The 27545-nt window shown below is 46.2% G+C and overlaps 1 protein-coding gene across 1 annotated transcript; it reads right to left on the bottom strand.

Annotated features, from left to right (window-relative positions):
• Positions 1 to 1739: 1739 nt before the first annotated feature.
• HAPLN3 (hyaluronan and proteoglycan link protein 3) lies at positions 1740 to 27545 on the bottom strand. Its single transcript, XM_053365344.1, has 5 exons — positions 27412 to 27545; positions 15375 to 15523; positions 12686 to 13054; positions 6713 to 7015; positions 1740 to 3363 (listed from the first exon to the last, which is right to left on the bottom strand). The coding sequence occupies exons 2-5, from the start codon at positions 15493 to 15495 to the stop codon at positions 3083 to 3085; spliced, it is 1074 nt and encodes a 357-aa protein (XP_053221319.1). The 5' UTR covers positions 15496 to 15523; positions 27412 to 27545; the 3' UTR covers positions 1740 to 3082.

Below are 27545 nucleotides of genomic sequence, written 5' to 3'. Positions count from 1 at the left end.
GGCAATCCTACCAAATCTGCAGCTTCCAAAGCAATGCAGAAAGCCATCCCTCAAAATCTGCATGAATTTTGCAATGCAGGTCTCCAGTCAAGCAATGTGTCCAAAAATGTATATGCTAGGGTAATACATGCTTTAAATTTATATTAGTGACAGGAACATAGAGAAGTGCATTGTATTGTGGGAAATTGCTTTGCAAAAATATGTAAATCAAAGCAAAATTACATAGAAAAACATAGGTATTAGGAGAAATTCGCAGAAATTCGCAGTAAAATGCTGGTGAGTTTTCATGAGGATTTTTTTTTCTTTATAATTCAAACTAATGTGAGAATTGAAAAAGGAGAAACAGAGAGAAACCAAAATTGACAGATTCCTGCATCCCTAGCTCTGTCAGAAAGGAAACTGTTAGGTTGGCAGAAGCTGGGACAGAGCAACAGGAGCTCACCCCATCACAGGGATTCGAACCATCAACCTTCCGATCAGCAAGCCCAAGAGGCTCAGTGGTGTAGACCACAGCACCACCTGTGTCCCAGTGCAAGTACAGTGGTACCTCGGGTTACATACGCTTCAGTTTACATACGCTTCAGGTTACAGACTCAGCTAACCCAGAAATAGTACCTCGGGTTAAGAACTTTGCTTCAGGATGAGAACAGAAATTGTGCTCCGGTGGCGCAGCAGCAGTGGGAGGCCCCATTAGCTAAAATGGTGCTTCAGGTTAAGAACAGTTTCAGGTTAAGAATGGACCTCCGGAATGAATTAAGTACTTAACCCGAGGTACCACTGTAGATAAATAGGTGCTGCTGCAGCAGGAAGGTAAACGGCATTTCCGTGCGCTCTGGTTTCTGTCACGGTGTTCCGTCACACCAAAAGCAGTTTAGTCATGCTGGCCACATGACCACATGCTGGCCAATGCCAGCTCCTGAAAGCAAGATGAGCGCCGCAACCCCATAGTCGCCTTTGAATGGACTTAACTGTCCAGGGGTCCTTTACCTTTTTTTACCTTACCATAAAGGAAACGTGCATCTCAGCTATCTCAACTGCCTCTTTCGGGGTTCCATCAGAGTCTATGGCCCATGTGTGCCACATGAATGAACAAAAAGAGCAGTGTGCCCATTGGGTTGTCTACCTTAAGCATCATTGTGTCTTTGCAGAGCTCATTACTTACATGTCCCTGTCAGGCTTGCTTCATTATTAACAGAGAAGGAGGAGGCAAACAAACCGTGGCAAACTTTTTAGAATTCATTACATGAGTTGGGAGCTGGATTTTAATTAAATATTTAAGCAGAGAGTTCTTTGATATGCTGTGCAAAGGTAAGCATGGGCTTTTGATTAAATTGTTGGCGCCTACATGAATGCAATTCATTCAGGGCGCCTTCCACCAGGCTCGTGGCCTCTCTCGCGTGCATGTGCACCCACACCCCCACACCGCTATTTCCTTCCTGTTCTTCCTCCTCCCTGATACATTTCGCTTTTCAAAAACCCCTTTCTATCCCAGATATTCGTTCTCTCCCTCTCGCCCTCGCCCTTTCACACACAGATGCATACATTCACCAGTGTGTGTTATTTCAGCTCCGAAAGCTTTCCCTAACAGTAGAAAGAGGACTTCCAGATCTGGCAGCTTCCACTCATGCCCTGAAAACATTGTTTAGTGTTTGTTGAACGGATCCTCCAAATCAGGGAGCCACTTCCCCCCCCCCCCCACACACACACAAAGTGCAACAATATCCCACAAATTCCTTGGGTGGTTTTCTTAAGGGTTTTATTCACAAACGTCCGAGAAACCCCCAAGTTTGAACAGCAAAACCAAAAGGTGAGGTACACACAAGAATAGAGCACGCAGATGCCAAAGTATGGCAACTTAGAGAGCTTTCCTTAATAGTGGCAAGGTAGTTTCACGTAAGGGTATAAAAGGCAGTTCCCTATGTGCCTGTGATGTGGGAGGAGGGCATGGCTAGCCAACAAGAACTAGAACATTCCTACAAAGTGAAGATACACTGCAATGTTTTGCTGCAGGTCCCACTTGTATGCTCTACAGGCCCCCCCAAAAAAGAGACATTAAATGAAAGACTATATTCACCTGTCCTGCTTTTTTTTCTTTGAACAAAAGTAGGCACCAGCATGACCAGCAGGGTCAGGACCTTGCTACAGGGGGAAGAACCCCTTGCCAGAGGTCCTACTTGGTGTGTGTGTGTGTGTGTGCGCGCGTGTTTATCTCCAACCTCTAGAGGTAGACTCCTGTGACCCTCCTGATGGTGATCTGATTCTAGGCATGCTTACTCAGAAGTCAGTCCCTTTCATGGCCACACCCCCTCTTGCCAGGCCACACCCCTCTCTGTAAGCCACACCCCTTCCCAGCCTTGTTTCACACCCTCAAGTGTTTTTGCATTGCTGGAATGTGTCACTGAACTCTGATTACGTCTCTTGCTTCTCTGGAATGAAGACAGAGAGGTGCATATGTCGAAACAGATGTACTGTACAAAGCTATATTTTCCTTCTGGCCCTTCACAGCACTGACAAGAGGCTGCCCAGGGTTGAATATAGCCCTCAGGCTGGAGAGTTTCCCCACCCCATCCTAATCTGTAAACACTGGATTTACTAGGAGGCAAAGCCATTGTGGGGTGAGGAGACCTTATTCTAGTAACTACTGGGAACCTCCCATCGGGACTGGGAATCCTTTGGCAAGATGCAGCGACCACAGTACAGACCTAGCTGAGCACGAGACAGTTCTGCAATCTCATCCATAGATCTCAACCTGAGCCCGTTCCAGAAATCAGATGACCAGACAGAAAAACAACACTAAAACTCAGGAGGGGTTTCTCTACCACTGGATTAGACGGGCAATGGAAGTGGAAGAATCTTAGAATCAGCACCAAGTCCACTCCAAGGCTATTCTGTGGGGCTGTGCAGCATTCCTCCCCTTTTGTTACAAAAATGTAAAAAAAAAAACAAAGCCCAAGAGACACAGACAAAAAAAAACATACAATTAAAACTGCCCCCCGAGACTGGCCCTTTAAATAATAAACTCTAGGTGGGCAACAGAAGGATATTGTCCATTGGTGCACAGTGTCCATACATTGGCCTTCCTTCAGCTCATCTTGTAACAGTAGACTCCAAACTTGCCAGCTTTGGGGAAGCCAAAGCTTCTGATCCCAGGTTCCGGGGGACCACAGTTGGGCCGGGGTGAAGTGATGGGGTAGCGCACACTAGCATCAGCCAACCAGCCGGCGTCGCAACGGTCCAAATTAGAGAGCTTCCATGCAGAATAAAGTTGTCCCACCTTGGCAATCTCAGCCCCATCGTCCTGGCATGCTTGCTTGGCTTCCTCCAAGGTGAGCTTCTCGCGGCCGGACAGATAGTAAACCGTTCCTGTTGGGAGGGGGCAGAGAAAGAGTTACGGAGCAATGCAGGAAAATCCCAAAAGACACCCACTTACAGATACATGTCCTGCTTTTTTCCTTCCTGTTTAGTTTATTTGGGGTTATACTGAATGCTAAGTTCTGTTCAGAAATGACTCACTGAAGTTAATGAGGATGACTACCCTGAGTTCATTCATTTCAGTGGGTCTAATCTGACTATGTAAGAAGGCTGTTGGGTCAGGCCAATGGTCCATCTAGTCCAGCATCCTCTTCTTGCAATGGCCAAGCAGAGGCCACAAGCATGACCCCAAGCACAAAGTCCTCTCCCTTCCTGTGGGTTCCAGCAGCCGCCATTCAGAAGCATCGCTGCTTCCGACTGTGGAGCCAGAGCATATCCCACATGGCTAGTCGCCATCGATAGCCCTCTCCTCCATGAATTTCTTTAGTCCTCTTTTAAAGCCATCTAGGACTAGCATAGGGACGCAGGTGGCGCTGTGGGTTAAACCACAGAGCCTAGGGCTTGCCGATCAGAAGGTCGGCGGTTCGAATCCCCATGAGGGGCTGACTTCCCATTGCTCGGTCCCTGCTCCTGCCAACCTAGCAGTTCAAAAGCATGAAGTGCAAGTAGATAAATAGGTACCACTCCGGCGGGAAGGTAAACAGCGTTTCCGTGCGCTGCTCTGGTTTGCCAGAAGCAGCTTAATTCTGCTGGCCACATGACCCGGAAGCTGTATGCCAGCTCCCTTGGCAATAAAGCAAGATGAGCACCGCAACCCCAGAGTCGTTCGCGACTGGACCTAATGGTCAGGGGTCCCTTTACCTTTAGGACTAGTGTTGGCTATCACCTTGGGTTTGCAGACCCTAAACAATGGTCATATGGTAAAGCAGGAGTCACCAGTCTTTTGCAAGCCAGAGAAAATGTTGTGGGCGCTATACATGTGCTACAACCATGCATGCACCACACTACACAAAGCGCCCCCCATGCACCACAAGGACATACGCCAGCGTGGCCTAATGGTTAGCACGTTGGACTAGGACCTAGGAGAGCAGGGTTCGAATCTCCACTCACTGGGTGACCTTGGGCCGGCCACCATCTCTTAGCCTAACCTGCCTCACAGGGCTGTTGTGAGGATGAAATGGGGAAGAGGGGAACCATGTACACCACCTTGAGATCCTTGGAAAAGTGATACATAAATGTAATAAATAAAAACAAACAAATAAAAATATGCTCTCACTCCTCCTCTTCTTCCCTTCCCTACTCCCTAGTTACCCTTTAGCCTTAGCTTTTTGCTAGCCTAATTGGGGAGTTTAGAAGGATGTTGTTCTTTCTTGGAGATTATATTGTGGAGAGAAGATTCTGCTTCTTTCAAACCTAATTATAGCTTTGGAGAATCTGATCCCTCCCACGGTAGCTGCCAAGAAGCAGAGAAACAATTAAAAGTTCTTACCACGTAATTTATTAATATTCGCAGGAAGAGACGAAGGAATACAGTCTTCCCTAATAATGGCGTTGCTCCAAGTAAAGTCCCACCCCCTCCGTCTCTCCTATTATACGTCACCCCTGCGTTGGCTAATCTGAGCTTTCTGCCTCTGAGCTCTCTGTTCTACTACTCTCAATGCCCACCTGGTCCTGGGAAAGGGAGGATCAGGAATGCTTTCCAAAGACATTGAGTCTGTCAGCTGTCTCTCCCCTTGTGCTTCTTCTTGCTGTTCCTTTTCCAAAATTTCCCAGTTTCTCCCCTCTGCAGCCTCTGAACTACAGCCTTCTGCAAACCGCTGTTCTAAATCTATACTGTCCTCCTGTTCTTGGGAAGGTTCAGGAGAAAGGGGGGATGGTACCCACCGTTCCTCCTCAGTCCAGTCCCTGACACAAGGGGGCGGGGAGACCCTAAAGGTGTCAGGTAAGCCTATTTGAGCACATGTCTGCCTGTGAGAGCCATGCTGGTAACCCATGCAGGACAGGGTTATCAAGACAACCACAACACAGAGGAGAAAACACAGCCTAGGGGAACACAAATTGTGCTTTTCAGTACCAAAGTCCATGAACAGTTACAGGGAGTTAAACGGAGAATTTAGACTCCAGAACTCATCTTCCCTTTAATGATTGCTCTTTGTAGTACGAATAAAAAGCATACTCAAAGCAGCATACTGCATTTAGAGCATTTCATTAAAACCCATCAAATGCAAAAGCGAAAGGAAAGCTACCTAAATCCATTAACTACCGTAAAATGAAGCTCAGGGTGAAACAATCAACAGGAGTGAGATGAATTCCAACCCCAGCTGAAAGCCAGGTGACGGTTTTAAAAGCTCAGATGAGAGGGAGCCAACCAAGACTTATCTTGGGTAGGGATTCTGCAGGCTGGGAGCCTCTAAGAGTAGCAGAATGCATAACAAGGTTTGTGATGTTGAACTGAATGAGAGATTTAGCTGTATCTAAAAGGTCCCAAGTTCCACACCAAGGACATCTCCAGCTTGGCCGGAAAGGTCTGTTGCTTGTAACTCAGGAGAGCGGCTGCAGGTCAGAGTAAACAGAACCAAGCTAGATGGATCAAGTCCCAGTCAGCAGCCTAGAGCACGCATAGACAAACTCAGCCCTCCAGATGTTGTGGGACTACAACTCCCATGATCCCTAGCTAACAGGACCAGTGGTCAGGGATGATGGGAATAGTAGTCCCAAAACATCTGGAGGGCCAAGTTTGCCTATGCCTGGCCTAGAGGCTGTAGTTTGAACTAACGGCAGTCCTCAAAGGCAGTCCCGTGCCCGGTGCATTACAGTATTATTATTATTATTATTATTATTATTATTATTATTATTATTATTATTAAATTGAATTTATATTTATTGAATTTATATACCGCCCAGGGGTCTCAGGGCAGTTCACAGAATAAAGATATAAAGATATAAAACCACAAAATACCTAATAAAAATAAAAACAACAACCCAATAGCCCCCCACCAAAACAACAAAAACACATTTTAAAAGAGTAGAGAATCTAAATCGGATCAACCAAAGGCCTGGTTGAAAAGGAATGTTTTTGCCTGGCGGCTAAAGGTGTATAATGAAGGCACCAGGCGAACCTTCTTGGGGAGAGCATTCCACAGACGGGGAGCCACTGCAGAGAAGGCCCATTTTCATGATGCCACCTTCCAGACCTCTCGAGGAGGGGGCACACGAAGGAGGGCCTCAGAAGATGATCTCAGGGTCCGGGCAGGTTCATATGGAAAGAGGAAGTAGTCAATCTGAAATCGCCAGAGTGGGGACATACAGCCAGGCCAGAGATGACATGCCCAGGCCCACCATCTCCCCATCCCTCCTCTAAAGTAGCCTGCCTGGTGAACGATGGCAGAGAACAACTGACCTTTCAGAGCAGAAGAGAAACAGAAGACGTCGAAATGATGGAGGTTCTTGTGGCGCTCTCCATAGTTCCGGAGGCCAGGGGCCATGTGTTTGCCTCCACAGGGCTCCCGTGGCACAGTGATGGGGTACTGGGCTGTGCCGTCCGTCAGCCAGCCTGCATTGCACCAGTCAAGGCCCTCCATCCAGGACTTAAAGAGCTGCTCAAAGGAGGCCATCATGGCATCCTGGTCCTCACAGGTCTTCTTGGCCTCATGGAAGTTGAGCTTGTAGCGCCCACGTTGAGGCTGGTAAGGGAACACCACCCCTGGGGAAAAGAAAGTTGCTGAGTGAGTACAGGAGGAAGGATCACTTACTGAAGTGTGAGGAACCTATGGCCTTCAGAGTTTGCTGGACTCCAGCTCCCATCAGCCCCAGCCAGCTAGGCCAACAGTCAGGGGTTGTCAGGGACTGGGCAGCGGAGGAATGATGGAGGCCGCCTACCCATCCTGACCTTTCCAGGGAGGAGGAAGAGGAAGACAGTATAGATTCACAACAGGGGTTTGAGGGAAGTCACAGCTCAGAGGCAGATGAAGAAGAAGAGGAGTTTGGATTTGATATCCCGCTTTATCAGTACCCGAAGGAGTCTCAAAGCGGCTCACATTCTCCTTTCCCTTCCTCCCCCACAACAAACACTCTGTGAGGTGAGTGGGGCTGAGAGACTTCAGAGAAGTGTGACTGGCCCAAGGTCACCCAGGAGCTGCAGGTGGAGGAGCGGAGACGCGAACCCGGTTCCCCAGATTACGAATCTACCGCTCCTAACCACTACACCACACTGAGGGGGAAAGCTGGGAGAGCCAGAGCAACACCTGGCTGACACGTTGTCATCAGAAAGCATTCCAGACCCTCCATCTCCCAGGACCTGGCGAACCTTAAAAGTAGGAGAGCAAAGAGCTCAAAGAGCACATTGCAGCACCCATAGAAGTGACGAATGAGGAAGTGGGAGAGGCAGTGGGTGGAGATTCACTCGGGATAACGCCATTATCCAAGAGGCTGGGTTCTAGAGCCTCTCTGTGTAAAGTTTGAAATAAGAAAGGACTGTAAGAAATTTTCCCTTGTCTTTATTCTGTCCTGGGCAACCAGCCGGCAGCTGCTGACAGCATCCTGACAGGGATGTTGGGAGCTGCAGGCCTGCAACATCTGAAGTACACATTTATAGCAGTCATGGATTCCCTGGGAAGTGTCGTTTGTTAAGGGTGCTGAGAGTTGTTAAAAGGTAAAGGGACCCCTGACCATTAGGTCCAGTTGTGGCCGCCTCTGGGGTTGCGGCGCTCATCTCACTTAACTGGCCGAGGGAGCTGGCGTACAGCTTCTGGGTCATGTGACCAGCATGACTAAGCCGCTTCTGGTGAACCAGAGCAGCGCACAGAAGCGCCGTTTACCTTCCCGCCGGAGCGGTACCTATTTATCTACTTGCACTTTGACGTGCTTTCGAACTGCAAGGTTGGCAGGAGCAGGGACTGAGCAACGGGAGCTTACCCTGTCACAGGGATTCAAACTGCCGACCTTCTGATCGGCAAGTCCTAGGCTCTGTGGTTTAACCCACAGTGCCACCCAGCGCCTATTGCCCTCTGAGAGCTCCAATCCCCAGAGCAGTTTTAACAACCACTCCCTCTTGCCAGGAAACTCTGGGAATTGTATCTCTGAGTTTCTGTCCCCAAGAGAGGTGCACACAAGGCCTTTGGCTTCTTGTGAATTGCTGCGCACTTTCTTTTGGTGACATAAGAACATTTGGATAAGTCTAAACAAAAACTGACACACAAATTTTCATGGCTCTCTATGGTGGCTCATTCACCAGAAGTCATATATTTAGTGTTAACTCTGGAAGTGTGGTGCTGGAGGAGACTCTTGAGAGTCCCATGGACTGCAAGAAGATCAAACTTATCCATTCTGTAGGAAATCAGCCCTGAGTGCTCACTGGAAGGACAGATCCTGAAGCTGAGACTCCAATACTTTGGCCCCCTCATGAGAAGAGAAGACTCCCTGGAAAAGACCCTGATGCTGAGAAAGATGGAGGGCACAAGGAGAAGGGGACGACAGAGGACGAGATGGTTGGACAGTGTTCTCGAAGCTACCAGCATGAGTTTGACCAAACTGTGGGAGGCAGTGGAAGACAAGAGTGACTGGCGTGCTCTGGTCCATGGGGTCACGAAGAGTCGGACACGACTAAACGACTACAACTGGAAGTGTATTCTCAGTTCTGACCAAACTAAACTTACTAGAGCAAAATATAGAGCAGGAGGGGTCTTGATGTGAAATATATTGGCGTTGTTTTCAACTCTCCTACCCCACTAGTGAGCTTTATGGATAAAGAGGGATTTGCCCTCATATAGGGTTGCCATATTTCAAAAAGTGAAAAACCAGACACAAAAGTTGTTGAGTTTTTTGGTTTTTTTCTCCGGGGGGTGGGGGGTGGGCAGAGTGATGTTCTGATTTTTTTGTTCATTATTTTTGACAGACGAATCCTGGATATGTCGAGGAGTTCCCCTATAGCTTCTTGTTTGCCACTATGGGATCTGGGATGCAAAACTAGGTAGGTCTTTGTTCTAATTTGTTGGTTGATTAATCATTATAATAACAAAGCTAAAGTAGGCTTCATTGCGAACCCACACAGTACAATGGTTTTAAAAAGAGAAAAAGCTCATCTTTCAGTCCATTTAGTCAAACAACATACTGCCTGGCATCACAGAAATATATAATCACAGGATGGGCTCCTCACATGGGGAGGGGAAAAATGCTTAATGTATTCCCACAGAGCCTTTCATCTTGGATGAAAGAAGAAAGAATTTTTTAAAAAAAACTGAGAAAAATGACAGGCTACTGCTGACCTCTGGTGGCCAGAAATAGGTATATACTTGGCAGTTCTGGTAACTGCCTCCAGACTTCTTAGCAAATCCCAAGGATTCTACCTGCACAAAGGTGGAGTCCTGTTTATTAGGAAGCAGGAAAAGGACAGTTTCATGGGTGTAGCCGGGGGGCACAAATATTATTGAAAAGCATTGAAAGTACTCAGTTATCTGAGGTCCCCCCCCCCCAGCTAGCAGAAGCCAGCCCCACAAAATGTCCTATTTAAAGGGTATTTTTACCTGTGATTTCCCTAGAAAAGCTCAAAAAGTTTGATTTCCTAAAAAAAAAAGCTTTAGCTCCCCCCACCCAAAAAAAAATCCTGGTTACTGTCATGAACAGTTTCATTCATGTTTCCAAATAAAATTTGAGAGAGTGATCCAGAAACATTCAGTTTGCCATCTGCTTTGTGGCTTCTATCTCATGCTGCTGATGGTTAGGAAGGTTCGTCAAGCATCCATAATATTAAGTTGTTTGGGCAGTCTAGCATCAGAATGTTAAATGGGGGAGCGTCCATCACAACAATTGTGCTGTGTAAGTATGGGATTTGATATTTTTTTTCTGAGCTATTAATCACCTTCCACATATATGTCCCAAGATTATGTATAAATCATAATAAAAACAGGGGAAAAAACAGTTAAAAAGAGCAAGTGATTTTTTTTAAGCCCACCCAGGTATTTAGAAAGCTAGTGTGTGTTTAAACCTGTTTTTAGCTTATTGTTTATCTTGATTTTGTGAAAGCTTCTAATTATTGTTGCTAATTCTGCTTATTGATAATTTTACTGTTTCATCTTTTTCTGTAAGCCACTTTGAGGTTTGGTTGGTTGTTGTTGCTGTTTCACAATCAAGCAGTGTATAAATTTTATGAAATAAATTAAATAAGTAAATAAAAACAAGACAAAGTAGACACCCACGGCCGAGACCAATTCATTCAGCATTTCAGAACAAAACAAAAAAAGTGACCTAGCCACTGTGATCCACGCGACGGTCACCTCCAGACTGGATTATTGTAACTCGCTCTATGTGGGGCTGCCCTTAAGACTGACCCAGAAACTCCAGCGGGTGCAGAATGCTGCAGCGAGACTCCTTACGGGGTCTTCGCTGCGAGATCACATTCATCCGGTGCTATATCAACTGCACTGGCTCCCGGTGGAGTACAGGATCAGGTTTAAGGTGCTGGTTTTAACCTTTAAAGCCCTATACGGCCTAGGACCCTCGTACCTACGGGACAGCCTCTCCTGGTATGCCCCACAGAGAAACTTACGGTCTTCAAATAAAAACATCTTGAAGGTCCCAGGCCACAGAGAAGTTAGCCTGGCCTCAACGAGAGCCAGGGCTTTTTCGGCTGTGGCTCCGACCTGGTGGAACACTCTGTCACAAGAGACTAGGGCCCTGCAGGACTTGACATCTTTCCGCAGGGCCTGCAAGACAGAGCTGTTCTGCCAGGCCTTTGGCCAGGGCACAGCCTGACTCCCTCCCTCGGCAATCTTCGCGGAGCTCTGGCCCAATTGTGGCCAGTGGCTTGAATTTAATTAATTTTATAATGAATGATTTTAGAGTGTTGTTTGTGTTGTACTTTTGTACTGTTTTATTGTTGTTAGCTGCCCTGAGCCCGGCTTCGGCTGGGGAGGGCGGGATATAAATAAAATTTATTATTATTTTATTATTCAGTTGCTTCCCAGAAAGTACAGCTGGCGAGTGTCGGTTGTTATTTCAACAGGAATGGTATTCCAGAGAACAGGGGCAACCACACTAAAAGCCCAGCACAGAGTTACTGCAGAACTGGCTTCTGAGATCTCTGGCTTTTCCATCCTGTCCCTCTCTCTTCACTTCCTCTCCATCTCCAGTTTGAATCATTTGTTCTACTCTTTTCTGCTAAGAAAGGAAATATATGCCAACCTGCTTAAGTTGCATTATCTAAAATAGTGGTGGGGGACCTTGGTTTCTTTTTCCGTGATCCACAGACCATTAACACATTGCAAAATCAGTCGACGATGACAAATGATAGCATTAATTAAAGTATACATAATACAGCTTTAAAAACACAAAATTAAAATATTAGACACTGTGTGTGAGAGAGAGGGGGGATGGGGGGAGATCAGATCTCAATTAGAGCAGGAAAAAGTGGAACATGCAAACAAAATATCTGTTTTAAACTGATTGCAGAGAGAGAGAGAATGTATGCATCAAGCAATTGTTAAAGAGGTCTAATGATGATATCTGTATTCAAGAACTTTGCCACTTGCTCTGTAACTGCTTCAGGGCCCCAATAAGTCAAAGTGATCCGACGACACACAGAGGAGCAAATAATAGGATATATTAGATCTTTCCCAGTCCCTTAAGAAAAACTACAATAGAAAAGTACATGCAAGATAGATACCCCTTCAGCATTGTTGCAACGGGCAGCATCCGTTGTTCTTTGGGGGTTTTATTATATCTGCCATTGAATAGATTAGAGGGGAGAACATTAAGCCTTACCAGAGAAGAAGCTTCCCTGTATTTATGGAAGATTAAGCACGTCAAAGTGCAAGTAGATAAATAGGTACCACTCTGGCGGGAAAGTAAGGGGTTGCGGCGCTCATCTTGCTTTACTGGCCGAGGGAGCCGGCGTACAGCTTCCGGGTCATGTGGCCAGCATGACTAAGCCGCTTCTGGCAAACCAGAGCAGCGCATGGAAACGCCGTTTACCTTCCCGCTGTTTACCTACTTGCACTTTGACGTGCTTTCGAACTGCTAGGTTGGAAGGAGCAGGGGCCGAGCAATGGGAGCTCACCCCATCGCGGGGATTCGAACCGCCGACCTTCTGATCAGCAAGTCCTAGGCTCCGTGGTTTAACCCACAGCGCCACCCGCGTCTATCCTCCATACAAGCAAGCAAAAGGCAGGATTCAAGAACACTCTTGGAAGGTGCAAACCAAAGTGAGGCAGCAGCATGGCCTGGGGAGAGTACTGAGGACTAGATAGAGAGGCTTGGAGGGCTGGATTTGGCCCCAGGCCTCAGCTTCCTCCCCACCGCGATCCAGAATATTTCAGAATTTAGTTTGAAGTTGGGTTATGATTTTTAAAACAGCCACTGGATGCACCGTCCTACTCACCTTGGAGCGCTAGCTCCACAACTGCGCTCTCATCTTCCAGGCCATCGATGACCTCGCAGCGGTACTTGCCAGCATCATGCAGGCGCAAGTCATCAATCACCAGGGACGCTTCCTGGTCAGGCGCCTGCTGCAGGGTCGTGCGCCCCCGGAACCCCCCAAAGCTCCGTTGCTTCGACCCAGACGCCACCAGCACATCCTGATCTTTGGTGTTGTCCTCTCGCAGCTTGGACCACTTGACACGGATCTTCCGCGGGATGTCCAGCTTGGGCACATAATGATAGCGGCAGGGCAGGATGGCGCTGGCGCCACGGTAGGCATAGACGGCATCCGGGGAAGTCTCGACCATCAGCCTTACAGCACGGAACTGAACTGCAGGGGTTGAAAAACAGGGTATGAAATACAGTGGTACCTTGGTTCTCAAACACCTTGGTACTCAAACGCCTTGGTTCTCAGACACCAAAAACCCAGAAGTAAGTGTTCCGGTTTTCAAACATTTTTTGGAAGCCAAATGTCACATGCGGCTGTCGGCTATTGTTTCCGGGGCACCTGCACCAATCAGAAGCTGCGCCTTGATTTTCGAACATTTTGAAAGTCAAACAGACTTCTGGAACGGATTAAGTTTGGCACTTTTGATTTTGCTATTTATTTTGCGTTTTTGTTTTTGAGGCATTTTCGATTACAGTGGTACCTCTAGATGCGAATGGGATCCATTCCGGAGCCCCTTTCGCATCTAGAAGCAAACGTAACTAGCGATGGCACGTCTGCGCACTCACACGTCGCTTTTTGCTGCTTCTGCGCATGCGCGTGGCGTCATTTTGAGCGTCTGCACATGCGCAAGCGGCGAAACCTGGAAGTAACGTGCTCCGTTACTTCCGGGTTGCCGCAGAGTGCAACTTGAATGCGCTCATCCCGAAGCACATTCAACCCGAGGTATGACTGTAATTTGTTTTTGTGACTGTACGGAACCCAGTTCAGCTACTGATTGACTGATTGTGTGACTGCGGAAATGGATAAAAGCCCCCCATCAAAACAATGACTACCATCAGTGCAGGTAAGAAAAAATAATAATTTTAATTTTTATCATCTACAATAAAAGGTAAAGGTACCCCTGCCCGTATGGGCCAGTCTTGACAGACTCTAGGGTTGTGCGCCCATCTCACTTAAGAGGCCGGGGGCCAGCGCTGTCCGCAGACACTTCCGGGTCACGTGGCCAGCGTGACAAGCTGCATCTGGCGAGCCAGCGCAGCACACGGAAACGCCGTTTACCTTCCCGCTAGAAAGCGGTCCCTATTTATCTACTTGCACCTGGGGGTGCTTTCGAACTGCTAGGTTGGCAGGCGCTGGGACCGAACGACGGGAGCGCACCCCGCCACGGGGATTCGAACCGCCGACCTTTCGATCGGCAAGTCCTAGGCGCTGAGGCTTTAACCCACAGCGCCACCCGCGTCCTATCATCTACAATACTGTCTTATTTATTTTATAGTACAGTACATTGGTTATTGTTTTCATTTTATGGATCAATTATCTCATTAGATAGTAAAATTCATGTCTCTCCTCGCCTTACCCACTTTTTTATTATTCTAAACTAGAATGCCACATGGGCAATGGCATTCACAACCCAAACATCCAAGGGGCCCATTAAGACTGGTAGGGCAGAAGGGAGGGAGTCCAACAGTAGGTGGCGCCAGAGGCAATGCCAAGCAGAGTCAACTCATTCCGGTTTTGCCCTCCCTGCCGAGTGCTACAAAGGCAACAGCGAAACTTAAGAAAGGGAAACTGATAGCCAGGGACATGCCCTGGACTGGTTATAAATAAGAGGGCAGGAAGATGGACATTGGCTGAGGGCAGAATGAGGCAGCTGGGATAGGGCTCCATTTGCCCCAATGGAGCAGCCTCCTCTGGGATTAGGTTCTCATGGCCTGCTTTCCACATCTGTAAAAGTAAGAACACTCCTGCTAGGTCAGTCAAACAGCCCACCTAGTCCAGCATTCTCACTGTGGCCAACTAGATGTCTATGTCAAGGAACCTTCCCAGCAACTGGCAATCAGAGACACATTGCCTCTACAAGTATGAATAGAATCATAGAATTGTAGAGTTGGAAGCGACCAGGATTCAACCCCCCTGAATGCAGGAATCTTTTGCCCAATGTAGGGCTCAAAGCCATGACCCTGAGATTAAGAGTCTAGTGCTTTGACCATGTTATGTACTGAGTTGAATAGGATCCAAAATGCAGCCGTCTGATTGATCCTAGAACAATAGGATTCAGAATGCAGCAATCTGATTGGTCCTAGAAAAATAGGGTCCAGAATGCAGCAGGCTGATTGGTCCTAGAACAATGCAGCAGTATGATTGGTCCGCAGGAGCCACCCAATCCAGCTCCAGGTGGAAGTGAATCCGCAACCTGATTGGCCTACAGGAGAATCCCAGAATTAGCCAATCACGTGCAACCCATTGTGTAAATAATGTATATAAAGCAGATATTTTGAGGGATTTTCATTCCTCACTACTATGAGCTGAATAAAGAGCATGAAATCCACACTCGACTCCGAGTATGTTTCAGACCAACTGAGCTATTCCAGGTCCTGACATCTTCTGGGTCTGCCACAGCCTTCCAGCCCAGCCCAGTTCCTTCAGGTTCTCCATCTTCAGGTGCTGTTTTATTTTGTTTTTCCCCCTCCCCACTTCTTACCTTCTTCGTCAGCCTCTCCTTTGTCACTCATGAACCGGTCATAGTAGAAACCATTGTAGAAAGGGAGGCCGCAGTAGCAGCTGCTCGCCTGCAGCAGCATCACAACCAGCAGGAAAAGCATCACTCGCGGGAAGTTCCAAAACAGAAGCCTGTCCATCAAAGGAGGGGAGCAGGGAATTAGCAAACTGGTTAATGCACACACACAAAGTGAGAGAGAGAGAGAGAGAAATAAATTTTAAAAAGACAACACTTGCATAAATTTTGCACATACAAATTTGTACGTATAACTCACAATTTAGAAATAATTAATGAAATTTCCTTGAGTTCTTTCATAGTCCATCAAATCTTTGTGTTCTCTATATTCTTCACAAAGTTAATCTAAGAACAACCAAACTTTCGTATTTGGGCCCTGCTGTTGTAAATATTCATTTAAGCATTCCCATTATTTCTATACCGTAGTTTTGGATTTGTGCCTTATTAAATCTGTCAATTTTGCTAACTCCCATAATTTACTTAACCATTCCCTTTTTGTTGGGATATTATTTGCTTTCCAATAACTGGCTACCAATATTCTCGCTGCTGTTGTTACCAGCAGAGCTTACTTTGGAGTAAACATGCGTAAACTTGCACACGGTTAGACTGAATCACAGAAGTCTGTGCAAGCTCCCCTCTGGCCAACAGAGGGCACTTGATACCCACAAAGTTCCCTGCTTGCTCCTCAGCTCTGGAATTTGACTTCTTGGCCCCCTGCTTAGACAAAAATTTACAACCTATTTGAAACCATCACTGCTGCTGCTTGGAAAAGGAGGGGGGCTTGCAACTCCCCCCTCTTCCAGTCCTCTCCCATCATTGCCACACATACCAGATAATCCACACACTCAAGCTTTCAAAGAAAGGGTCAGGTGTGGGTCAGATGTGGCAGAACATCTGCTTTGCGAGTGAGAGAGATCCTGGCATCTCCAGGTTGGGCTGGGATATGACTCCCTGCCTGAAAACCTGGAGAGCTGCTGCCAGCCAGTGTCCAGGCATGGCCCAACTTGGCCCTCCAGCTGTTTTGGGACTACAATTCCCATCATCCCTGACCACTGGCCCTGTTAGCTAGGGATGATGGGAGTTGTAGTACCAAAACAGAGCTACATGAGCCTTTAGTCTGATTCGGTATAAAACAGCTTTCTTTCTTTTTTGTTAGGGCGTTTATTAATTTTCCAATAAAAAACATCCAATTAACATATCAAATCACAATCCAATAAAAATAAAAAACTAAAATAAAAAAAAATCAAATTGTCTTCCAAATTATAATCTTCAATTATAATCCTGAAACAGCTTTCAAGCTCCCAACTCACCGCATCTAAGGCTGCTGTCTCAGCCACGCATGTTTTGAAGAGATGCTAAAGTCTGCAATCGTTAACACACACAGCAAGATAGCAAACTCGGGTCGTGAGTTATGATTGCTATGTATTTATCTTTTACAGTGGTACCTCGGGTTACATACGCTTCAGGTTACAGACTCCGCTAACCCAGAAATAATACCTCGGGGTAAGAACTTTGCTTCAGGATGAGAACAGAAATCGTGCTCTGGCAGCGCAGTGGCAGCAGGAGGCCCCATTAGCTAAAGTGGTGCTTCAAGTTAAGAACAGTTTCAGGTTAAGAACAGACCTCCGGAACGAATTAAGTACGTAACCAGAGGTACCACTGTAGTGCATTTATACCCCACCTGGTTCTTCAAGGAACTTCAAGGTAGTGCACATGGTTCTCCTCTTCCCCATTTCATCTTCACAACAACCCTGTAAGGTAGGTTAGACCAAGAGATGGTGACTGGCCCAAGGTCAGCCAGTGAGGTTCATGGCAGAGTAGGGATCCAAACCCTGGTCTCTCAGGTCCTAGTCTGACACTCTAACCACTAGAAACAATGGGAACTACCGGGAAATAAGGAGGCAGTAGCGGGGTGCTCAGGAGACTCCCCACCCCTCCATGACTGGCAGAAGTCAAAACATCAGAGAGAAGAAACACCATCGTGCACCTATAGCAGCAAAACCGGATTCCTTTATCTGCCCCAGCTGCAACAAAACATGTCTCTCCCACATCCATCTCAAAAGACTCAGCAGGCACTGTAACTCTTTGACTGTTTTACTTTATTCCCAGAGTCAAACCATTTCATCTGCCATCGTTTCCCAAGATAGACAGATGCCAACAACGACAAAGCAATATTGAGAGTGAAAAATTCTATGGGAGTAATTAAAAAAAACAACCAAATAGCTCAATGATGTCTGAGCATGCTCAGTGACCACAAACTTCCAAGGGTGAGAGAGGGATGGAAAACCGAGGAGGGGAAACAGAATGGAGTTGACTCCTTCAGAACACTCCACACCGCATTATTTTTATACTACCGTTAATCATTTCATTGCTTATGCTCCCTTCAACACAAGGTCCCTGGGCAGGCTACAGCAATTTAAAAATGCAATCAGTTTAAAGCAAATATTTTGTTTGCATGTTCCACTTTGTCCTGCTCTAATTGTGGTTTGATCTTCTCTCTCTCTCTCTCTCCACCACTTATTTCTGGAAATCTGTCCTGTTGAATTACTCACTATGAAAGCATAGTCTAGCAAGCTCATACCCATCACATTTTGAAGACCAGGCAAAAGATTTAAGCAAATCATTCCCTCCATTTCCAATATCCAGAGGTCCAGGCAGGTAATATGTCAATGGAACAGCACTGCAGACAAGGAGATGGTTGTTGGTTGTTGTTTAGTCGTTTAGTCGTGTCCGACTCTTCGTGACCCCATGAACCAGAGCACGCTAGGCACTCCTGTCTTCCACTGCCTCCTGCAGTTTGGTCAGACTCGTGTTAGTAGCTTCGAGAACACTGTCCAACCATCTCTTCCTCTGTTGTCCCCTTCTCCTTGTGCCCTCCATCTTTCCCAACATCAGGGTCTTTTCCAGGGAGTCTTCTCTTCTCATGAGGTGGCCAAAGTTTTGGAGCCTCAGCTTCAGGATCTGTCCTTCCAGTGAGCACTCAGGGCTGATTTCCTGAAGAATGGAGAGGTTTGATCTTCTTGCAGTCCGTGGGACTCTCAAGAGTCTCCTCCAGCACCATAATTCAAAAGCATCAATTCTTCGGCGATCAGCCTTCTTTATGGTCCAGCTCTCACTTCCATACATCACTACTGGATGGTTGTTGGTAGGTTTGGGGAAACCCTGAGATTTGCAGAAGTGCAAAATAATTATTTTGTGGGGGCTGACACTAAGGAGTGAAACGCCTGAATAAGAGCTGAATGTGCAAAGTAGCCACAGAATGCTGACCGTCTGTTGGATGGGGAGGAGGACTGGGAGGGAGGGGAAATGGAATAGTGCATGCTAGAGGAGGGCTTGGGTAGGTGGCATCCTGCGCAGAAACACTCCACACTGCAACATTTTGTTGCTGCTCCTAGTAGCTGTTAACAACTGTCCATTTAACACAGAGTTAATGGCGTTAAGGCAGGCATACCCAGGCAGGTCAAAAAAAGATTTTGAATTAAAACTGGTGGCTCTTTTCCACTGATATGCCAAAAGTGGTTTCTTCTCAGGGTGTGAAAAAATGAGAATCAGTAATTTATTTTTATCTAACAAAATCAGAATACTGCAGAACTGTAAAGGAAACCTCTGAGCAGTTTTCCGAAAACATAAAATAGACATTAAAATGATTGCTGGAAGTCGAAGTAAAATAATAATAATAATAATAATAATAATAATAATAATAATAATAATAATAATAATTTATTTATACCCCGCCCTCCCCAGCCAAGGCTGGGCTCAGGGTGGCTAACAACCAATAATAAAAAAGAGTTGAATGAATACAACTTAAAAACAAGATTAAAATGCAACATTAAAACAATTAAAATGCAAGTGTGTGAGAGAGAGAGAATCAAAAAATAATTAAAAACTACCTGTAATCTGTAATTACAGATTAAAACATATGCCTGGGTAAGCTTGCCTAAATAAAAGCATTTTTAGCATGTGCTGAAAGGAATACAGGGAAGGTAGCTGCTTGATGTCAATAGGCAGGAAGTTCCAGAGGGCAGGTAAGTCACTGATTCCTTACGAATGTAGAATGAACATTGTGTGGCATTGTGTGGTATTCAACGCTGGTCCTACTCAGAACACCCAGTGAGCCAGTGTGGTGTAGTGGTTAAGAGCGGTGGACTTGTAATCTGGTGAACTGGGTTCGCTTCCCCACTCATCCACATGCAGCTGCTGGGTGACCTTGGGCTAGTCACACTTCTCTGAAGTCTCTCAGCCCCACTCACCTCACAGAGTGTTTGTTGTGGGGGAGGAAGGGAAAGGGGATTGTTAGCCACTTTGAGACTCCTGAAGGGGAGTGAAAGGCAGGATATCAAATCCAAAACTCTTCCAAAAAAAACAAAACTCTTAATAGACATGACTAACTTTGATTCATTAATGTCTACTTTGAATAGGACTTAGTGGAATGCAACCCGTTCGGTCTAGTCTAAGTAAAACATAGTTGAGTACCACCCTGTATTTCTGCACAACAGCAATGTCGTAATGCATGACTACTCAAAAGTAAGTGTCATCAAGTTCAATGACACTGCTGCTTAATAACATCTCCCTGTGCATCCCTACGCAGAAGTATGCCCCATTGAGTGAAGCAGGAGCTTGTTCCTTTGTAAATCGAATCAGGATTGTGCCTAAATCTCTGTTCCGAGCATGCAAAGGTTCTGAAGCAGGGAATGAGATGGCCACCTATCAGGGATGCAGCAGTTTTCCTGTACTGGCAGGGACTGGTCTCGATTCCCTTCAAGGTCTCAACTCTACAATTTCACGTTCAGAACAGGGGATCGTACAGAGAGACAACGGGCAGCCTCCTCTGGGGATGGAAGAGGCACCCCTGAGCCTTTACACATTGGTCCATTGGATGAAGAAATGAGGCAGGATTTCTCCCCGCTTCTGGTGGAGATGGACTGAAAGCAACAGCGAAAGACCAGACAAGCAATTCACAGTGAGGTGCAGTTGGCAGATGGATCTGTGCTTCTGGCTCACAGGAGCCTCAATTTATCTATTTCTCACATCCACACCAGCAGTCATCCTGTAGCCCACTGGTGCACAAGCGTACGCTACAAAATCAGAAGCCGCATCCTGCCTACATTGGGTTTCCAAGTCAAACCTCCATACTTAGAGGATTAGCCGGGACTTGTCTTAAAAGAACAGGGTGGGTGATTTTGAAACACAGTGTGAAATGACTACAGTGGTACTTGGGTTAAGTACTTAATTTGTTCCGGAGGTCCGTACTTAACCTGAAACTGTTCTTAACCTGAAGCACCACTTTAGCTAATGGGGCCTCCTGCTGCTGCCGCGCCGCCAGAGCACAATTTCTGTTCTCATCCTGAAGCAAAGTTCTTAACCTGAAGCACTATTTCTGGGTTAGCGGAGTCTGTAACCTGAAGTGTATGTAACCCGAGGTACCACTGTACTAAATTCAGTGAGCATTGTGGCAACTTGAACCCCTGCAGTCTGGCTCAAGGTTATCAAGAAGTCTCCAGGCCAGCAGGAAGCACCACTCAGTTTTTATGTATCACCTTTTGTATAACCCGAGTGTCGTCTACAACACAACGCTGAGCACCACTGACAGAAATTGTTCTGTTTTCTTGCATTCCCTTGAGTTTGCCTTTTGGTATTTCCCCCAGCCTTCTGTCTTTATTAATTTCTTACATTTATATCCCGCTTTACCTCCGAGAAGCTTAAGAGTCTCCTCATTTCCATTTATTATTACAACAACCTTGCAAGGTTGGTTAAAGTGACTGATCCAAGGGTATGTAGCGAGCTTCCTGGCTGAGCAAAGCTCTGAACCAGGTTCCCCAGTCCTAGGGTGGATCTACACACAGCAGGGGGGAACGCTATAAATACAGTGGTACCTCCATTCCGGAGGCCCGTTTGCAACATGAAAAGAGTGCAACCTGAAGCACCGTATCTGCACAGGTGCACGGCACGATTTGGCGCTTGTGTGCATGTGTGAAGCGTGATTTAGCACTTCTGTGCTTGTGCGAGCAGCGAAACCCGGAAGTTACCCTTTCCGGTACTTCCAGGTTGCCGTGGGATGTAACTTGAAATAACAGAAAATGAAGCAAACATAACATGAGGTATGACTGTAAGTCAGAAATTAAATTGTTATAACAAAAGAAAAAAACTCTATGTAAAAATCACATAGAATTTTTTTCCCTCTCTGTCGCCATCTGGTGTTGCATGTTTATAACGCATTCAAAATGTTGTTGTTCTTACTAATGTAGCTGAGTCCTCAGTCCAACCCTAACTCTGCCCCGAGCCAAATTTGCTCTGCATTTTTTGAAGGGGCAGACACCAAAGAGACCAGGGAAGAGGTGTTTCTGTGAAGCACCCAGTGAGGCATGCTACAAAATAAGAAGCCGTATCTTGCCCAGGAAGCTGCATGCCTATTGTTCGAGGGTAACTTAAGTGAAACGTGGAACCTTCATATACAGAATCTGTACCTTAGATCCAAAAATGCTAATGACAAAGAGTGGATGGGCATGCCCTGCTTGAACAGTTTCTGGAACCATATGGGGCTAGCCACTGTCAGATTACACAGACCTTATCTTGACCTGGCAGAGTAATTTTGATGTTTATATATGCTGTCAATTGAATCATTTATCCCTTCACTCAATCCAACACTTCTTACAATGCCCCCTCTTTGTTCTTCACTGGCTTCTCTTTCATCTCTCTCTTGAGCTTCCTAATTCCCACCAGAAAAACTCGCTTATAGGGGGAAAGGAAAACTCCTGTTACAGGAAACTGCCCCAGGACCCTATCTCTCCACCAAGCTTACATGGGTCTCCTTACAGCCTCTTCCTGCATAAAATGCTGACTGTTCTTCCAGCCCCTTTCCCTACCTAAACAAGCTGGGGATTTCCTTTACAATTGCCCCCCCCCTCATCTAAACTGAGCCATTATGATACTTGCTCCATTAGACCAGATTACATAAATCTCAGTGTAATGCTGACCTTCCCAAAAAACCTTCTGTGCCCAGATCAACAATTATAATTTTTTGGTGTGTGCTGTGGTGTGCCTTTAAAACACAACAATCCAAAAACTTGGATGAATTCGCTGTGTGTGGTTTTTTTATCCTGTAAGGACAGCATCTACAGGGGTGAGTTGCGCAGTGTGAATCTGTGCTGATTCTTCTTGGGCTGTACTTCAGATAGGGAGACCGAGTTTTTGTTCCGCCATATCTTCCATTATCACTGAAAAGGAAGAAGAATTAAATGGGAGGGGTGGCATTTGCCCTGAATTAGATACGCTGCATTTGGGAAGGGCAAATCCATAAATTTTGGGCTTGTTCAGTTTCCCAATATTCTGATATTAAATCTGAATCTTCACATCAGTCCCCATGAACAGTCATTGTCACTTTCCTGGAAATTTCTCCTAACATACATTATTTTTTCATGCAAGTTTGCCTAAAGGACAGGTTTTTGCAAGCAGCCTTCCCAACCGTAATGCATTCTATCACAGAATCACAGACTTGTAGGGCTGGAAAGGGACCACAAGCATGATCTAGTCCAAATCTCTGCAATGCAGGTATGTTATCTTCACCAATAGACAGATTTTATGCATATTTGTCACTCTTGGCTGGGGAACTGCACTGCAAAGAAGTGCAAATACCGTATTTTTCGCTCTATAAGACGCACCAGACCACAAGATGCACCTAGTTTTTGGAGGAGGAAAACAAGAAAAAAAAATATTCTGAATCTCATAAGCCAGAACAGCAAGAGGGGTCGCTGCGCAGTGAAGGCAGCAATCCCTCTTGCTGTTCTGGCTTCTGTGATAGCTGTACAGCCTGCATTTGCTCCATAAGACGCACACACATTTCCCCTTACTTTTTAGGAGGGAAAAAGTGAGTCTTATAGAGCAAAAAATACGGTAATTGTCACGTATTGTTTCAGGAAGTTCAAATTAAGCAAGTTTGCCTCTGAATGCAAATGGAACCAAACTCCTACCCCATCCCTTGGCTGGATATAGTCCAAACCAAGTCAAGCGTTTTAAGCCCGCAATGATACCGGCAGGAAAGTACAACATATGCTCAAATCTCAGCTGCTGAAATCCATGTCAGGTGGATGTTAGTCATTGCATCTTTCCTATAGTTGAGACAGACTGAGAGATCTTCTCAAGGCTTCCATATTTCACAGGCCAATCCAAAGGAAGGTTACTCAGAAATAAGTCCCATGCAATTTCAAAGGAGCATCTTTCCGAGTCTGCACTGCAGCCTATGAGATGTCATCAAAACCACTTCCCTGGAAGTAAAGCTCACCTAGGAATCTATGCTGTCAGATGCAGAAAGGACAAAGTAGCTTGCATACTTCTAAACTGGGTTGGGGAAGGTAAGATATTGGAGAGAGAATGACAACATATGGAAAGCAATATATTAAATAACAATGACAATATAAAGTGTTACTATGGAAGAAGTCCTCCATTGGTCTTCCGCTGTGGGAGCGTGACCCTACTCAGTCGCAACCTGCCCCAAGGTGAGTCGAAACAGCAGCTCTACTGCCAGTAGCAAACAAACTTTTGGGAAAGTGTTTCCAGATGCATGTTTGGGTTAATCGTCTGGAAAAGGTTGAAAGGGACTACATCCCAATGAGATTTTCATGTGCTTAGGTCTTGACAGCGGTTCTCTACCAGTGGGTCCCCAGATGTTGTTGGACTACAACTCCCATACATCACCTTGTCAACAAAGGTCCGTATAGTTAAAGCTGTGATTTTCCCAGTAGTGATGTATGGAAGTGAGAGCTGGACCATAAAGAAGGCTGATCGCCAAAGAATTGATGCTTTTGAATTATGGTGCTGGAGGAAACTCTTGAGAGTCCCATGGACTGCAAGAAGATCAAACGCATCCATTCTGAAGGAAATCAGCCCTGAGTGCTCGCTGGAAGGACAGATCCTGAAGCTGAGGCTCCAGTACTTTGGCCACCTCATGAGAAAAGAAGACTCCCTGGAAAAGACCCTGATGTTGGGAAAGATGGAGGGCACAAGGAGAAGGGGACAACAGAGGACGAGATGGTTGGACAGTGTTCTCGAAGCTACCAGCATGAGTTTGACTAAATGACTAAACAACAACAACAACAACACAACTCACAACTCCCATCATCCCTGAGCTCTGGCCTTGCTAGCTAGGGGTGATGGGAGTCGTAGTTCAACAACATCTGGGGACCCACAGGTTGAGAAAGGTTGGCTTAGGAACAAAGGGTAACTGTTAGAGTGCTGGACTAGGACCTGGGAAACCTAGGTTCGAATTCCCACGCAGTCATGGAGCACACTGGGTGACCTTGGGCCAACCACTGCCTCTCAGCCTAACCTACCCCACAGGGTTGTTGTGCGGATTAAATGAGGAGGGGGAAACCATATGCACCCCCTTGAGCTCCTTGGAGGAAAGTTGGGATTTACTTGCAATAAATAAATACAATTAAAATACATGTTGGGCCATTCATTCAACTAGCTCCATTCTGTATACACTGACTGGCAGCAGCTCTCCAGGCTTTCAGGGAGAGGACATTCCCTGCCCTACCTGCAGATGCTGGGGATTCAACCTCGGTCCTCCTGTATGCAAAGCAAATCTCTGTTTCTGAGAGTCACTCCCCTCCAATTCCACTTTTTAAAAATTAAGGGTGTCAATGCAGGAAAGAATTTGGGACCAAAAGCAAACACAACATCCTAGCCAATACATATATTTGCTTATTTAAAATTAATATATTTCTATCCCACTTTATACACATTTCAATGGGCAATAAGAATCCATTTATAATCAGAGTCTTTTTAAGTCTCGGGGAAATGGAAGGAGACTTAGTAATATTCACGGATATGTTCTACAAAAGAAGGTATCTCCCAACTGCTCAAAGTCCCCATGAACCATTTATGGGAGGCAGTAGATTCCAGGAGTGGCTTTAGACATAGACCAGAATTTCAGGTCTCATCTAGCAAGAAGGAGTAGGGATGGAAACCTTTGCATACCTACATGGGGAAAAGTCCCAGTTTGACTTCACAGTTAAGCATATGTGCACAGTCCTCCTCACATAGAATCCCAGGAGAGAGATCATCCTTTTCTAGGGCATCAGGTCTTGTGTTTGCTTAAAAATCATATCACAATGCACATACTAAACTAGCAGAGTTCATCTGAGCTGACTGGTGGTATAATCCAAAGAATTTCATAGCAAATCAGCTGTGATGAACTCTGTTAGTTTAGTATATGCATTGTGATGAAATATTGCAGTTTGGCAAGTTACAAGTCTTCCTTGATTACCCAGGACATATTTGTTGAAACTGTAAAGGGATCACATTAACAGTACCTTTAATCATGCCTGTTGCATTCTTCCTTTCCTTTCAAAGATGCACTTTGTAGCTCCCTCTGCTTTTACATGTCTTCATCCCTTCAACATTACCAGCTGTTTGGGCAATTTCACATGCAAAATTGGGCCCATCCATAAAGGTAAAGGTAAAGGGACCCCTGACCATTAGGTCCAGTCGTGGCCGACTCTGGGGTTGCGGCGCTCATCTCGCTTTATTGGCCGAGGGAGCTGGCATACAGCTTTCGGGTCATGTGGCCAGCATGACTAAGCCGCTTCTGGTGAACCAGAGCAGCGCACAGAAACGCCGTTAACCTTCCTGCCAGAGCGGTACCTATTTATCTACTTGCACTTTGACGTGCTTTCGAACTGCAAGGTTGGCAGGAGCAGGGACCGAGCAACAGGAGCTCACCCCATTGCGGGGATTCAAACCACCAACCTTCTGATCTGCAAGTCCTAGGCTCTGAGGTTTAACCCACAGCGCCACCCGCGTCCCTTGGCCTTAATATAGATAGTGAACCCCTTGTGTTTCCTTTGACTACCCCTCATCCACGTGGGGTTCTCCTCCAACTCCTGCTGTCCCACATTTTCTGCTCCCTAAAACTGGAGATACCCTATGCAATCAACGTAGCTCTCCAATTCCAATTTTAAAAGCATGGCAAACTTTTAGATTTAGAAGAATATGTGGGACAGCAACAGTCAGAGGAGAATTAAAAAAGACTCAAAGGGTTCACAATCCCATAAAGCAAGAGGACAGGGTTGTGTTTAACAGCACAAACCTCACCATGTCTACTCAGAAGTAAACCCCACTGAGTTCAATGGGCTCTCCTCCCAGGTATGGGTGAGATAGGATTGCAGTTTAAACCAGTTCTTGATGCAAAGGTAAAAATGAGCCCGTAAAAATGATGCAAAGGTAAAAATGGACATTTCCACTTTCCTTCCTCATCCGAGCTCACATCACATCAACAGTATTCACACTTCGAGGCTTGAAATCAGTTTGTGCTTAAAATCAAGAACCAGTTAAGAACCAGTTAGCCCTTAAGGCTGCAGTCCTGTGCGCACCTACCTGGGAGTAAACCGTATTAAACTCAATCAATGGGATGGTACTTTGGCAGAGACCTGGACGAGCTTGCAAGCCCGTCCGTCCAGAATGTGCCCTGCATCGCCTGACCAACAATCACAGAAAATGCTTCTTTTGGCTCTGAGGAAGCGGCTGGAATAATTTCTCTTTTACACTTCGCTATGCCCAGAGCTCACCTCCCAATCATCACGACAGCATTGATGGCATGCTCCAAGTTTGCATCCTACTCAGAGTAGACCCTCTGAAGTGAACGGACATGGCTCACTAAGGTCCATTCCTTTCGATGGGTCTACTCTGAGTGGGACTGAGGTGGAGCCACCAACCCCCTGGATTTCACGCCTGTCCCACCAGTTCCTCCCTCCTACCCCCCTCCCCAAAAAAGAAAGAAATCCTCTCGTTGTCAACATGCCTCCAGGACATGTTGGCAAAAGGGCGAACTTCCGTGCATTTAAAAGCTTCTGCACACTTGCCCCCCCCCAGCCCTGCCTCTTCCAAGCGCTCCATCCTCTAGGACGCAAAGCAGCGTCCCAGAGGAGAGAAAGAAAATCTCTCCTTTTTTTTCCTCTCCAACACCCCCCAGTCCTGAGTTCCTCATTCCAGGAATCCCAAAACTTACAGATGAGAGCCAAACCAATCTCCTGGTGGAGGGAGAGGCGAGGAACGGCAGAAGCTGCTGGCTTGATCGCTCACTGCAGAGTGAGTGAGGAAGTTGAGCTGAAAGTTTAATGAAATGTGTAAAAGGGAGGGAGG

Source organism: Podarcis raffonei, chromosome 14, assembly GCF_027172205.1.
Source record: "Podarcis raffonei isolate rPodRaf1 chromosome 14, rPodRaf1.pri, whole genome shotgun sequence".
NCBI lineage: Eukaryota > Metazoa > Chordata > Lepidosauria > Squamata > Lacertidae > Podarcis > Podarcis raffonei.
Note: the sequence above shows the minus strand (reverse complement) of the source record. Positions and strands in the feature narration are given on the sequence as shown.